The sequence below is a fragment of the Poecilia formosa genome, unplaced genomic scaffold, assembly GCF_000485575.1.
Source record: "Poecilia formosa unplaced genomic scaffold, Poecilia_formosa-5.1.2 Scaffold5, whole genome shotgun sequence".
Classification (NCBI taxonomy): Eukaryota; Metazoa; Chordata; class Actinopteri; order Cyprinodontiformes; family Poeciliidae; genus Poecilia; species Poecilia formosa.
The window spans coordinates 4,808,313-4,822,472 of record NW_006799944.1 but is presented as its reverse complement, the minus strand read 5'-3'; the positions used below and the strand labels follow the sequence as shown (position 1 = coordinate 4,822,472).

Below are 14,160 nucleotides of genomic sequence, written 5' to 3'. Positions count from 1 at the left end.
ATGATCCCAGTCAAATCTGACTGAGCTTGAGTTATTTTTTTGGGGGGAAAGGACAGTTGTAATGGGATAATTTGAAAGAGGCCTATCCCAAAAGACTTGGAGCTGTAAATGCAGCTCAGAATAATCAAAAAATAATTAAGTTTTTTATTTTTTTCATTAAAACAATTTTATTATTTTCTCTCCACATTAGTATGAACCACTACTTTGTATTTTGTGACATACAATTAAAACAAAATATACTGATGTTTGTGGTTATAATTTAAAGAAAGTGTAACAGTTTAATTATACTGTGGATTGTTGACTCTAATTTCTTTTCACTATGCACCTGCAATGCCTTTTGATAAAACCTTTTAATTGCATTGTGATATTAGCATTTCAAATGAAGACTGCTACATCTGATGCCCACATTTCTTTCTTTGCTCTTTATATTTGTACATTTTGTCATTTCTGAAACATACTCAAATTGCTTCCTTGTTTTGTTTGCCTCTACGACTTATTTTACATTTTGTCCGAGTCTTGTTCTCTCACCGTTCAACCCCCTCTATCTTCTTTCTTAGCTTGAGCTCACTGTCACTTTAGCTCAGGCTCAGCTGCAGGACGCCCAACACTGTAAGCTCCATTGACAGCTCCTTTGACCTGCTGCTCCATCATGCTCTCCTGGTCCCATCTGACAGACACGCTCACTGCAGGGAGCCAGGGTGAGTCGTCAAACGGATGTGGGGGGGATTCGCTTTGAAACAGGACAGTGCTAAACATACAGGCAGCGTTACCTGGGATGGTTTAGATTAAAGTATATTAATGTGTTAGAATGCCTCTCGATTCAAGTGAAAAATCAAATAACCTACAATAAAATCTTGTTGTAAATAAGCATAATGTGAAAAGTTCAAGCACACGAATGAAGCAGTGTGACATCAGATTAAAAGACACAAATCTTGATATAAATTGTGAAAATTTTAGTATATGCTAACTCCTTTCCCATTTGAGCTACTCTTGTAGTTTGTGGGCTTTTTTCAGCTTTGTTTTCATTTATCTGCTTCAAAAAAATCTATTAGTTCTGTGACTGTACGTGACTATTTTTTCTTTGAAAAGAACCACGTTCCTTGTCCGATCTGACTGAACTTCAGCTGTCCTGAGACGAAGAATTGGTACAAATTTCAGCACAAGCGTGATAAAGACTCTAGAAGCCTTGCAGCTGTAACAGAAGAGGAGGATAGTTGTATTAAGTATTAATGAAACCAGTTGTCCTTTACACTCCACTTAGCAATTATGCACTGCTTAAACACACCACCCTGTAACATAAAATTACAATTAAACTAAGTTGTAACATGTATAATTGTGAAAAACAGTTAAACGGCTGTGTTTACTTTTGCAAGGCACATTGGACAGAGGTGTAACTTTTATTTTGTCTGCAGTGACAGTGGCTTTACTCTGGTTTTCTTAATGTGCTGCTCAGAAAGTACCAACCAGTTTCTGACCAGTATAAATCTTTTGGGTCAACCAAAGTCTGTTCTCTGTTGAACTTTAAACAGGAAAGTCTCCAACTCTTTCTACAAAATATTTCTATTACCATGTCAGCTTTTGGGAGGGGGTTTTTAAGCCAATTTAATCCAGGCTCAGCTCTGGTGGTACGTTTGTCCCGGCCTGCCCTTGTCTCCGTACAAACTGGTGCCGCTCCACTGTTCAGAGCCGGTCTAATTCTGCGTTGCCGGTTGTAACCTTTGACCCTCTGGTGTTAACCTTCTGCCGATGCCAGCACTTCCTCTGGCACTGTTTCTGTTACATGAATCTGGATCTAAGGGTTACATGAAAGAGCTAGTTACACCCCAGGAAGTCCTAATTAACTTTTCCATGCAAGTAGACGGACACACATGGAGTGCAATTTAGGCTTAAGAGGAACATTTGCAAAGGAAACAGCCGACTTCCATGTTTTCGTTTTTAATTTTTATGTTAAATTATTTTGACAGATAATAATGAAGAACAACTGAGAACTGCTGGAAATATGAGTCAACTGGAGAGAAAGATATGAAGAAAATATCCAGAGATCATTGCTAATTACACAGTAGGAGCCTCATTTATCACTTGTGCAGAACGACAAAGGACAAAATCTCCAATGTGTTTAGCAGAATGCTTTCTACTAATAGAAGAGAGATTCATCTCCCCTTCAGTTCCCATAAGATCCTCCTGCAGAAACACCTCTCTGTCCAAAGAAATTCAGCTTGCAAAGTATCTGCACTCCTTTAAAATGCACTTTTATATTTCAGCCTACATCCATAATGGCATGTCTTGGAAGATGCATTAAATTTCTGATAATTCTTTGGTTGGTTTGAATCTAATCTTGGACTAAACATGATGGTAAAAACTAAAACCGCTCTCTATTTTCAGCTTTTTGACAGACACCTTTAGATTGTGGGTCAAAAATGTAAAGTAAGCCCAGATCATGATGCTGCCACCACTATGTTTGGCCGTTTTAGTAATGATAATAATACCTTGGTGATTATTAACTCATGTTCTAGTTTGTTTGCATCAGATCGGCACGTTCTCTGACAAGGTTTCAAGAAAATTTAGCCGGCCTTGGATATTTTATTTGGAATAAAAAGCTTCACCCTAACTCTTCAGGCCAAAGATATGGAGGATACAGAAGATCATTGTCACATCTAGAACAATTAATACTTGTAAAAAGTCCTGCAGCTCCTTTCGTGTTGTGGATAAAATGGTCTAAAATTCTAATATTAGCTGAAATGATACATGTACCCTGTTGGCTTACACTATGTTGGGTAACAATAACACACGTCATTTAGTCTGTTCACATCTTGGGAATGTTCTGGTACTGTTTCTGTGTTGCGTTTGTAGTAAATCTTTGGAGAAAAATTAAGTTTTTGTTGAGATCCTTTAGATCCTTTATGGTTTTGTCTAAAGAGGTGCAGATGAGCAAATATTACAACAGTCTTATAGAGCAACTGAGTTTATTTTATGCTAATAAAGATTCACTTAGTGGTTTTAGATGTGTACCAAACAAAACTAGATGCTGAGATTCAATAAAGTGGTGCTTCAGCCAAATATTAATTTAATATTGCAGACTTGCATAACCAATGTATTGCAGCATGTTTGTTTTTCTGTTGAATTGTAAAGTAAATGCTACATTAAACGTGGAAAAACTTTGAAATAATTTATCGCAGCCTTAATTTTTTTCATCACAACAACCTGGCATTTTAACAGGGATGTTTATGCACTTTTGAGAGTCATGTGTGCTAATGAGACTCATCAGGTGAAAGGACGCAGGTTACTGATGAGCAGGAAACAAGATAAGAGTAACCGAAGACATATGGGACAATGACAAGTGACAAAGCAAACCAAATGGTGAAACAGATCAGAAGCAGGGATAAGAAACAGGACAAAGTACAGCAGATGGTATCAAGAACTAGACAAACAATAACAACATTAAGTTGACATTTATTTTTCTATCATTTGTTTCTTTTTATTGCTTTGGTATAATTCAGCAGATCATATGTTTCCATTGGATTTTTTTAAATCTACTTGGTAGCCACAGCCCACTAACAATTTCTGAAAGTCAGTCTGATGAATTGTTATAGATAGTTCTTTTATTGCATTTGTTCAATCAATATTTCTACCATTTACAAATGTACAAAAGTTTGTATTTAATAAAAAAGTATCTCACTCCAATGACAACAGTTCCTTCTGGTGACCGTGAAAGTGATGTCACAACTGGCTGTTATTTGTGGTGAGCCGCTTAAATTTTGTTTTGCTGCTCATCTTCTTCCCTGACCTCTGCCTCTTCCAGGCTCGGGCTGAGGCGACCTCATGTTTCCGGGGGGCCCCCCTCTCGGCCCAGGGGCCCGGGTCACGGGGCGCCTGGGGTTCGGGGCAGACAGTGATTCCTCCTTTTGCACTTCTACTCCTTTCCCTGCTGTGCCTGGCTTTGTTCTAGTTGTTCTAGTCTTATCAATTACAATATCTGAAAAGACAAATAATTCAAGACAAAAGTAAAAGCATCTGAATATATGCAATACGGATGCACATTAAAAAGTTCAGTGTACCGAGGGGTTTCTCCTCCGCAACGGGAGTCGGGGCAAGAGATTTGTTCGGCAGCAGGTCTTCCAAGTCTTTCATCACTTGATTGGTGCTGTCCTGGTTGTTCCTGCGATTCTTCTCATCGTCCCGAGCCTGAAATTTTAACCAGTTTAGCAGACAACAATCAAACAAAGCAAAACACTTCAGGAAAAAAAGTTAACAAGAGCACACTAATGCTCACCATCTGCATCTTCTTTTTCAAGTCAGTATTTGCTTGTTGATATGCTTTTGACACTGTGTTCAAATAGTAGATGGCCAGTCTGTGAAGCAGTAAAAGTCTGTAAACTAAAGAACACGCTAGCCTAAAGTTATAGGCAATTACACTGTAATCACAAAAATAGGCACAGAGGTCATTTTTTTTAAAAATGTATTGGTTTCCCTAAGTCTGTATTTTTCCAGTTCATCACTGTCAGATCATATGTGCAAACTTAAAGTACCCCAAGTTATATTTGTTTGGGAGACAGAAAACAGCGTTTCATTTATATTCAGAGTTTACTTACACCATAAGAAGGATAGCTGGCATGATGAGCCCAGGGTTGCTGACATATGTAAAGATGTTCCCAATAAAAGCTGGCATAGCCTGTATAGTGTCTATTACCACATCATACATCTTCTCTTGTCCACTGGAGAAAAAACATGAAATAGTGTACAATGGTTTAACTGCATTTTAGATCAATGGCTCAGCTAAGTAAGCAAAAAAAATCTAAATATTACCTAGGCGGGAAAGTTCAGGGTTTCTGTAAATAACTATCATTGCTTCCTGATTTAACTCTAAATTCAGATTTGCTGCCCCCAAGGGCTGAAGCGAGGCAAAGCGTAGAACAAGGGACTGCTTCTTATTTAAATCACCTTTATCCCTCCATTTTGATGCTCTTTGTAAACTTTAGCTAGCTGTTGGCTGATTCACTATTTGAGTGAAAAATCAAACACAGCCACCTAATAAACTGTCAGGAAAGTACATATAACCAGAACTGTTTCCTTAACAGAACTATAAAAAACTCTAATCCCAAATGAAACTTGTATTTAATTTCTATCCACTGCCCCCCACATCTACTTACCTGAAAGGTCCACAGTCAAAGGAAGGCGACAGAGTCATCATGGAGTACACAACAGGAAGCAGGCTGAGAAACAGCACCAGCAGCAGCATGCCCATGTAGAAGTTGTTGGACCGTGAGGCTTTGAAGACTCGCTCATGAGGAACGTTGCACGCCATCACTGCCCAGGACTGATAATACATAGAGGTCAAGAGCCGCAGGACGTTTAAGCCCACTAGACCAGGAGCATAAAATGCGCCCATCCTGTGGATGACAGCAAATGTAGTCACATTATTTTTAATAAGATTCTATCAGCTTACACTGAGCTAATTATTTATTTAAATAAAGCAAGTTCAGAATAAATATTTAACACCGTGTGGTTTTCGACAAGCAACAGTATAAACAGCAAGGAAGTCTAAGGAAGTATGCATTCCCAGAGAAAAACAAATTGATCTCATCCTAATATATTGATTAATTGAATTTACCATATCATTCCTTGATTAAATACAAGCCCTAGGACATTTCCGCTGATGTCAAACTCTCCATATGAAGGCTAGAATGAACACAACAGCAAGATTAATACATCGACCTGAATTAAAAAACAGCAGGTCAATACACTTTGTATTTGCTGCTCCCTTTGTCATTCGGTCTCTGTCTCCCTCCATTCATCTCCCTCTCTGTAATTAAGATCTCATTTCAATCTCATGTTACCCCTCATGCTTAGGATCGCCTGTCTTGCCAGATGTCACTTTGTAGATCAGGTTCACTTTAAGCTAATACAAACTTTGCCATGTTTACTGTGTTTTACAAGCACAACTATTTAACTGAGGAAAGTTGTACTGATTGCTGCATTGAAAAAATGCAAATGGAGATGAGTATGCAAATGTAAGCAAACCTCGCTTTTGGTTAGCTAAACAAGCAAAAATGAAGAGGCACGTTGACGTAGCGACCCATGTGGGTACTCACAAATCCGGCCTCCAGGTCCCAGCACCAGCAGTAATTGAGAAAGCGGACAATGAAAGCACGTAGAAAGTCACCGACCAGAATAGTCAAAAAGGTAACCTGCACATCTGAGACAGTTAGCTTCACAAATTCCTGCAGCAGGAAAAGAGGCAAAAGCAAAGGGCAGCAATCAGGTCGACAGCAAGTCATACTTGTGAGAAAGCAGGACATTTGTCCGTGCCTTCAAATCAATATTGAACAACGCATAATGTCAGTGCTGACTCTTCCAACGGCAGTCTCCCAGCAGGGGCCCCTGATGACATCAGCGGGGGCCACATTCGGAGGAGGCACATTTGTGGTGTTGTAGAACGAGCTGTAGTTGGCGTAGTATTGATGTAAAGCCCATTCGGTGGCGTTCTTGATGGATTTTTCAGCTTCCAGCTAAAAATGCAACCAAAACAAACCATTTTTAGTGGCTTAGCTCACACAGCGCAAATGCTTGGGGTGTATTTAATTAAATAGCTTGTTAAACTTTTTTTTTTCTTCTTTTGCAAGCTTAATGTGATTTCTAAAACAAACTACATCCCAATATAGCATTATGCAGGCAAAACTGATGTTTTAAAGGTTTTTCCATTAATTCTTGTTAACAATGCTAACGCTAATTAAACTAGCCAGAAAGTTGCTATTCTACATTTCAAACTGTCAATATGTACTGTAGCATTTTGCTTGTTTAATGTGACATATATGTAATTCTTTAAAGTCACCACATCAAAAGTCTACCTAACAGAGTGGCACCGCTGTATAGCTTAAAAAATGCTGTAAACAGGTACAGGTAATGTATGTCCACTTTTTTGGGGGGGGGAATTTTATGTAATAGACCAACACAAAGTTATGATGAAAAACTAGAACTCACTATCCATGGTGAATTACTAAGTATTTCAGTTAAATACAGAAAAACTGTATCTAAAAATCTAGTTTGAAAATATCTGCACACATTGCAGAATTGTTTTATTTTTCTGTTGTAGTCAATTTATGATTAGTGGAAAAATTCATTCTTTATGAATTTCTGCTGTCTTTTGTACGACGTACCTTTCCATTAACCTCATCAAAGAGAGCAAAGAGAAACGTGTAAAGATTTCCGAGGAAGAGGGCAAAGATGCGTGCCAGTTGCCATTTCAGGGCAATTCGAGGATGATAGTCTTCCAACTCGGCAATGGTTTCAAATAGAGGAGGACACACAAGCCCCAGCAGTGACATCACAAACTCCACCTGATACACCGGAGGAGAGTGGTTAATTACTGATCTCCTCTGCTGCTCTCGTGTTCCGTCTTTGGACATTACGTACAGACTTGCCTCATTGTTTTCAAACCACGTGAGCGTTTTGGGGTCCATCTTAGCAAAGTCTTGAGACCGTTTCACCACAAAGTAGATGAGATACCCGCTGCCACCAAGGCTGCACAGGATTAGGAAGTTTGCAAAAACCCTGAGGAAACGTCGGAGGTGGATATTCTCATCTTTCTGGTTCTCCTGTTCGTCCACAATAGATTCCTAGAAAACGGATAAATGGCGTCAAATATGCAGTAACCTGTCTCCCACCTGAAACATCATGTTGAACTACACATCTCAAAAGACCCTGACGCTTTGGCATTTTGAAATGTTTTGTTTGGTAGGACACAGCTGCCAACCTTGAAGCTGGTGGTAATGGAGGCGTACTTGTTGTCCGCAGTCTCGGGGTTTCCTATCAGATAGTCCCAGCTGGTGAACATTTTCCAGCTGAAGATGAATTCTCCCTCGTCTCCCCCGTCTCCTCCTTCGTTCGCGTTACGAGCCATCCTGAGAAAATCGCAGCTGTAAGCCTTCATCTGTACGCCTAACAACGGTGCGTCGTGCATGCTAATCTTTTGCATACGTTCTGATGACGACCAACAAGCTGTATCCGAAAATGCCGACACTCGTGAGGAGGTACGACAGAGGGAGTTTGAACTGCAGAACCCCGATGCTTCGATCGTTGTTGTAGAATCCATAGAATAAAACTGAATACTTGCAGTAACCCTGTTGAAGACACGAACATAAACTCAAAGTAAAAATACACAATTCTATTGCACAAGGAGATAAAAAAATAAAGAAATTAAGCTCAAACACCAATAAAAATACTTTTGAATCACTGTTGGTGTGATCAGTTTGTACTTTACAGCTTTCTTCAGAGAGCTGTTGTAGGCGCAGGAAGGATCTCCTGTAGCGGTCCATGTTACAGTGGCTCTTTGAAGTCCCTTACTGAAGACACTATTTTTGTATTACAGTCTCATGATGAGGATGTTCAAATTAAAATCATCCTCATTTTATGAAGAATCCTTCCTTATACAACAATCTCCACAAAAAAAAACAATTTCCATGTATTTCCTCCTGAAATAAAAGTATCTGCTGATCGACCCATCGACAGGTACGTCTCGACAAATTAAAATATTATGATGATGATGATGATGATGACTGGTTCTACCCCTGGTTCACAGGGGTAGAACAAGCCTTCCTTATAAAGACCTGATGCTGCTGCCACAGCAGACGATAATGGCAGAAGATATTAAATTATCCAAAACAGACTTACAGAAGACATGCAAACACTAGTCTAGTCTAATCTAAAGTAATTTGACAATCAAATTTCAAAGTGGGAAGGCAGTTTTGGTTTTTCTTTTGTTAGCTCAGCAACTTGTTTTGCCATAGAAGTGTAGGAATGGAGCAAATATGCTCACCCCAAAGTCAAAGAGGACAGAGAAGTCCATAGCTGTAGCCTGCTCATCTCTGGGGACAGTTTTCCTGGGAATTGACCCGTATGGAAGACCCATAAGAACCTAAACGGAAAGGAGAGCATAAGAGAGATGAGAGCATCTATAGTGAAACTCTCACTTGCCAACAAGGACTGAGAGGAGAAAGTCCTACCTCAGGGAGCACCACCAGGCCAAACATGAACCCAAAGAGGACCAGATTTAAACCATACATCCACCTCAAAAAAAGGAAGTACGACGCAACTGAAGATCCAAAGTGACCTGTGGATGTGCAAAATCTGGCTCAGAAAGACAGCGGAGTAGGACTTTTAGAGAAACAAGATCTTTGGTACCAACTTTCTACTTCCTTTATCTTCCTCTCCCAGGGTATACAGGCCGTTTTGAAGTTCTCAAAATCCCGATTGAATTTGATTAGTTTCTAGGGGAGAAAAGTTTTGGACAGTTTAACTTCATTTTCCACAAAGACTATCTGTCATGCTTACAATATGCTAATTGTTTTACCTTTGTCATCATGACTTTGAAAGCATACAGTCTCCTGCCTTTCCCTTTTCCTAGAGCTCCTTCAAACTTTTCAACAAAATCCTGGGCCTCCCTGTTTGTCCAATCATGGAAAAAAAAATATTACGAATCAAATTATGCCCTCCATTGAGTTAACAAAGAAAAAGAAAAAACACTCCACTGGTAATTGTAATGGTCAGAGTAAACAAGGTGTACAGACAAGTCTGAGGTTGTTTTACTGATTAATGATGTTTTGAAGTCCATGAATTGAGTCAACCACAGCAACATGCATTAAACAAGTTCATGAAAAAGTTATAGCTTCTCTTATGTCACCCTTCTTTTGGGCAAACCTGTCCTCACTGATCTCTGCATGAAAACAAACCCAGACCTCTGTCACACTCCCACTCTTTAACCTAGAAAACAGAAATGAGATTTCAGTCAACTGGTTGAGCTTTTCTCTTTACTTGAGCAGCAAGAGCCTCTTCTTCATGCGCCATGGTTTGTTCCTCAATGTAGCAATCAGCTTCTTCTTTTCCTCCACCTGTTCCTTCAGGGCCGCAATCTCTCCCTCTGACAATGATTCTTCGTCCGAGTCGGCGGGTGAAGGAGGCGAGGAGAAGCTGCTGAAGAAAAGTACATAGATGTCTCCTGTGGTGAACTTAGCAGAATTCAGAAAGATTAGTCCGAAATTTCCACCACAATGGAGTAACTAAGTTTCAAAGGTCACAAAAACAACTTTCTGAAAGTTGTTTCGAGATGGGGATTTTTTTCTGTGTGTGTAAATCTTAATGAATAGCGGCTTGAAACTATAGGTCAGTCAAGAGAGAACTGGCAAACGCCTTTTCTTTTATTCTGGCAAGCAGAAACGACTTTGTTCTTGCAGCTGCTGTTATGGTCCTCTAACTGATGTTAAAAATATTAGTTGCATAGATAAGAAATGTATTTATGGGATTTGTTTTGTTTAAGATATTACTCACTTAATGTTACTATAGTGTGTTTCGGTAACCATCTTTGTTTGAGGAATATGAATAAGGCTGCATGCAGAACGCATCCTCAATCATGCAGAGAAAAGACATTTGCACCTGCTTGTCGTTTTGTTCTTATTTTCCTCATCTTTTCCTTTCTTGTTTCCCTTCTTGTCGTTATTCTGATCCTCCTTCTCCTTCTTGGACACAGCTCTCCCAGATTTTTTTCCTCTCCCTTTGTCTTCCTCACTTTCGTCATCGCTCTGCTCCTTAGAAACCTTCTTCCTGGAGGCTTTTGATCCTTTTCTTGCTGCTGCCTTTCGTTTCTCTCTCTCATCGTCTTCGTCACTGTCCTGGGGTTTGGTTGTCTTCCTCCGTCTTCGTCTTTGAGGGGTCTCGTCCTCGTCATCATCATCTGTCTTTGTCAGCTTCCTCCGTCCTCGTCTTTGAGGGGTCTCGTCCTCGTCATCATCATCATCATCTGTCTTGGTTAGCTTTCTTCGTCCTCGTCTTTGAGGGGTCTCGTCCTCGTCATCATCATCATCATCTGTCTTGGTTAGCTTCCTTCGTCCTCGTCGTCGGGGTGCCTCGTCCTCGTCCTCCTCATCCTCATCTTCACTGACTTGCTTGGCTTTACGTTGCAACTTAGATCTCCTGTTTCGACTTTTCCTCCTCGCCTCTTCTGTAAAACAAAAACTGTTTATTGTTAGTAGTTGAGATTTGCAATGTGGAAGCAGTTTAGAGTCATTTCCTATCAATAAAATATTAGTAGAGTTGCAGAAAAATATGTAGGCACCTTAAATGCATTTGGCTTTTATTACTGTTGCATATTCTTAAAAATCAAAAATTCAGAAAACATTATTTTCAATAAAATTACCGGCTCCACTATTGTTGGCACCAACAACTATGACTATCAAATAGTCAAAAACATGCAAATGAAGAAGTATAGTTATTTTCAGCAACTATATGTTTTCTCTCTTAAAGCAGATTGGACTGATATTGCCAGTCTTGTCTCTTCTCCTCAGTAGGACTGATCTTGAATCACTCACCTTCGCTGTCGCTGTCAGGCTCGGCATCCACATCCATCCCAACTGGGAAAAAATTAAAATAATCCAACACTAGTTACTATAAGAGACACGCTTTTATAATTTAGGACCATCAGTAAATAAGAACAGCATTTCTCTCACCATTTTCAACATCAATTATGTCATTGTTTCTCCTCTTCGGAGGCATTTTTCCTGAGCTGTTTTTGAGTTCTTTGTTTCTTCTTCTCCTCCTGTCAACTCTTACATCCAAACTTGAATCCTGACCATTTATGAGGGAGGTTGCAGGGTCAACATGCCACTTTTCACAACTGCACGCATCAGCAGGAGCGGGTGTGCTAGAGTTAGAGCCATTTCAACTCAGGGGATCCTTGGTAACCATTAGAGGCTCCAAGCCCATTGGATGACGAAAGGGAGCCAGAGAAGGAAACACAGTCTGTCAGACAATGGACCTGTCAATCAAAACGTCAATGGATACTACACCACAGAGACAGGGGAGGATATACAGTCACTAAGTCGTCACGTTTATTGATTCTCAACAGGAAAAATGTTCAAACTTGAGCCTATTAGTACTCTTCACCTAGTGGAAACAGAGATAATGTCCTCATATCAAAGCTGCTCTGACACCAAGCACTCATGCTTGCTGTTATTTACTTAAAACCCAGAAAGGCGACACCTTGTAGAAAAACAGGGCAAAACGCATTAAAGTTGGATGAAACATGAGGTAATCCTGATCAAGAGGGGAAACAAATAGTCAGAATACTTGGGAAAAGTGCCAGCTGAACAGGCAGGTGACGTTTTACTCCAGTCAGACTGTGACTTCATCGAAAGGGGAAATTTCTCATAGTTAAATCAACACTGTGCTGAGTCTATTTTCTCCGTCTCAGAATTAATATTAATTTACCTATTTCAGAGTTATTTCAACAAGAGTCTGAGTGGTTTGGACTATTTCAAGAGTTAAAATTATTCAGTCGCTTGTGGAAATAACTCTGAAAGAGTTAATTTAATACCAATTCTGAGAAGGACCAAATAGACTCAGCACAGTGCTGATTTAACTCTGCCAAATTTGCTGTCAGTCATTTTCTGATGTGTTTACACTCCTAGAGCCTTTTACATTACAACCAAATCCTTCTTGCATTTTACGTGACAGACCAAAACAAAGCTGTTGGTAATTGTGAGGTGGGAGGAAAATTAAACGTGGGCTCTAGCGGTTTTGCACACCCAGAGTCTGAAATATTTGATCTCTTTTCTTGCAAAACACCTCAAGCTCAGACGGATGAGACAGAGAGCATCTCTGAACAGTACAACGCACCGCTTACCTGTGTGCCTTCTTACTGTTCATTAGAGCTGACCTTTTAGAAAATGCAAGCTAGAGCGGGACATTTTTTTTTTTTGTTTTGTTTTGTTTTAAACACCACCTATTTAAAAATGCAGGAGGAAACAGGAGCTGCTGGCTGCCATACAGCTAACAAACAGAAGCAACGAGTTGATGGCTTGCATCTGAAAGAAAAGATGAAGCTTTGGAATTGAGACTAATCCACCTCCCTCCATATTGTTTTCCACCTCCTACAAGCCTCAGGCTCTCTTCTGCGTCAGCCTCTCATTCTTTCTTTAGAGCATATGCATTTGGTGTCGAGACTCATTTACTCGCTCGTGCTGACCTGACCTCTCGCACACAAAGCAGGACAGCATCTAAGCTGTAAAATCAGTGTTTGCACAACCCCTCCTCTCTTCGTTACAGCGCTACGGTGTAGATGGTCATCACCTTACAGAGGAAACCAAGACATCCGGTAATGTGCAATCTGTCAAGGCTAAGTTTCCTGCCACATTGGAGCAGTCTGAACCGAGACTGGGAGGGAGCCAGAACTTAACCCCAGTAGGAGGGTGATACAGGGGCCATCGGAGGGTTGATGTCACTGAGATTAACAGTGGTTCCTCCTCTTCTTCTCCTGTAACATTAAGGCTTGTCTCCAGCACACAAACAATGCTAATTAATACCATTAATATGCCTCTTCCAACTTCATTAAAGGACGTGACTGGCAGTCTGTGGCTCCCCTTTCCTGATGAGCGGTAGACTGTCAGTCAGCGGATCGCAGATAAAAACAACGTCAATAATTAATGCTTGCTTGCAATGGATTTATCCCGAGCAACGAAGTAGGAGGATTTCATATTAACGGTCGTCTTACCGGATTGAGACTCGGCACTTTTCCCTCAGTGGGAAACCTCCCAACACACAGCTCTTTTATTTCAAAACTAGGCTTAAGTTCAAAACTGTATGCAACTAAAGTTCAAATAACAGGGCCCTATCAGGTCCAGGTGGAAGAGTTACTGACTGTCTACCTTGCAAAAGTATTTATACCATGAGAATTTATACATATTTTACTACAATCAAAAAACCTCAAGGTATTTACAGGAATTTTCCAGATCTTTTACAAAAATAGTTTAAAATGTCCAGTTTTTTATTATTATTACTATTACTGGCCCCTTACTCTACAAAGTTATCTGATCTACAGTGAATGAGGGACATGCAGCACCTTGATAACACTTAAAAAGTCAGAATCAGTTCATTTTTATCTTATGTCTCAATTTCTGTAAACTGTCTGACTGATGAGGTCAGGCTAAGATTTAGATGGTGAGTTGGAGACAACTGGACAAGTTTTAATATTCTTGATTTATGTTCCTAAGTGAATGTTAGAATTTATTATTTTCCAACGCCAATGCACACAACTGCCCACATGCATGCACCTTCCTCCTAACATCCACCTCCCAACAAAAGACAGATTTTGGTGTGTAAATCAGTCCACACACA

The 14,160-nt window shown here is 40.0% G+C and overlaps 1 protein-coding gene across 3 annotated transcripts; it reads right to left on the bottom strand.

The window, feature by feature from the left end:
• Positions 1 to 1,664: 1,664 nt before the first annotated feature.
• tmc2b (transmembrane channel-like 2b) lies at positions 1,665 to 14,150 on the bottom strand. 3 transcript variants are annotated; one of them, XM_016677932.1, is made up of 20 exons: positions 11,496 to 14,150; positions 11,358 to 11,399; positions 10,426 to 10,990; positions 9,808 to 9,966; positions 9,347 to 9,437; positions 9,182 to 9,263; positions 9,000 to 9,106; positions 8,813 to 8,911; positions 7,975 to 8,117; positions 7,751 to 7,898; positions 7,419 to 7,613; positions 7,155 to 7,334; positions 6,348 to 6,506; positions 6,090 to 6,218; positions 5,609 to 5,676; positions 5,148 to 5,387; positions 4,590 to 4,712; positions 4,271 to 4,349; positions 4,056 to 4,182; positions 1,665 to 3,973 (listed from the first exon to the last, which is right to left on the bottom strand). In XM_016677932.1, exons 1-20 carry the CDS (start codon positions 11,539 to 11,541, stop codon positions 3,768 to 3,770), a joined length of 2,988 nt encoding a protein of 995 aa, XP_016533418.1. In that variant the 5' UTR covers positions 11,542 to 14,150; the 3' UTR covers positions 1,665 to 3,767. The 3 variants fall into 3 exon arrangements, with proteins under 3 accessions (XP_016533418.1, XP_016533420.1, XP_016533423.1); XM_016677934.1 differs by having other exon boundaries at positions 9,808 to 9,963; XM_016677937.1 differs by lacking the exon at positions 1,665 to 3,973 and having other exon boundaries at positions 4,091 to 4,182; positions 4,271 to 4,374.
• Between the last annotated feature and the right edge of the window lie 10 nt (positions 14,151 to 14,160).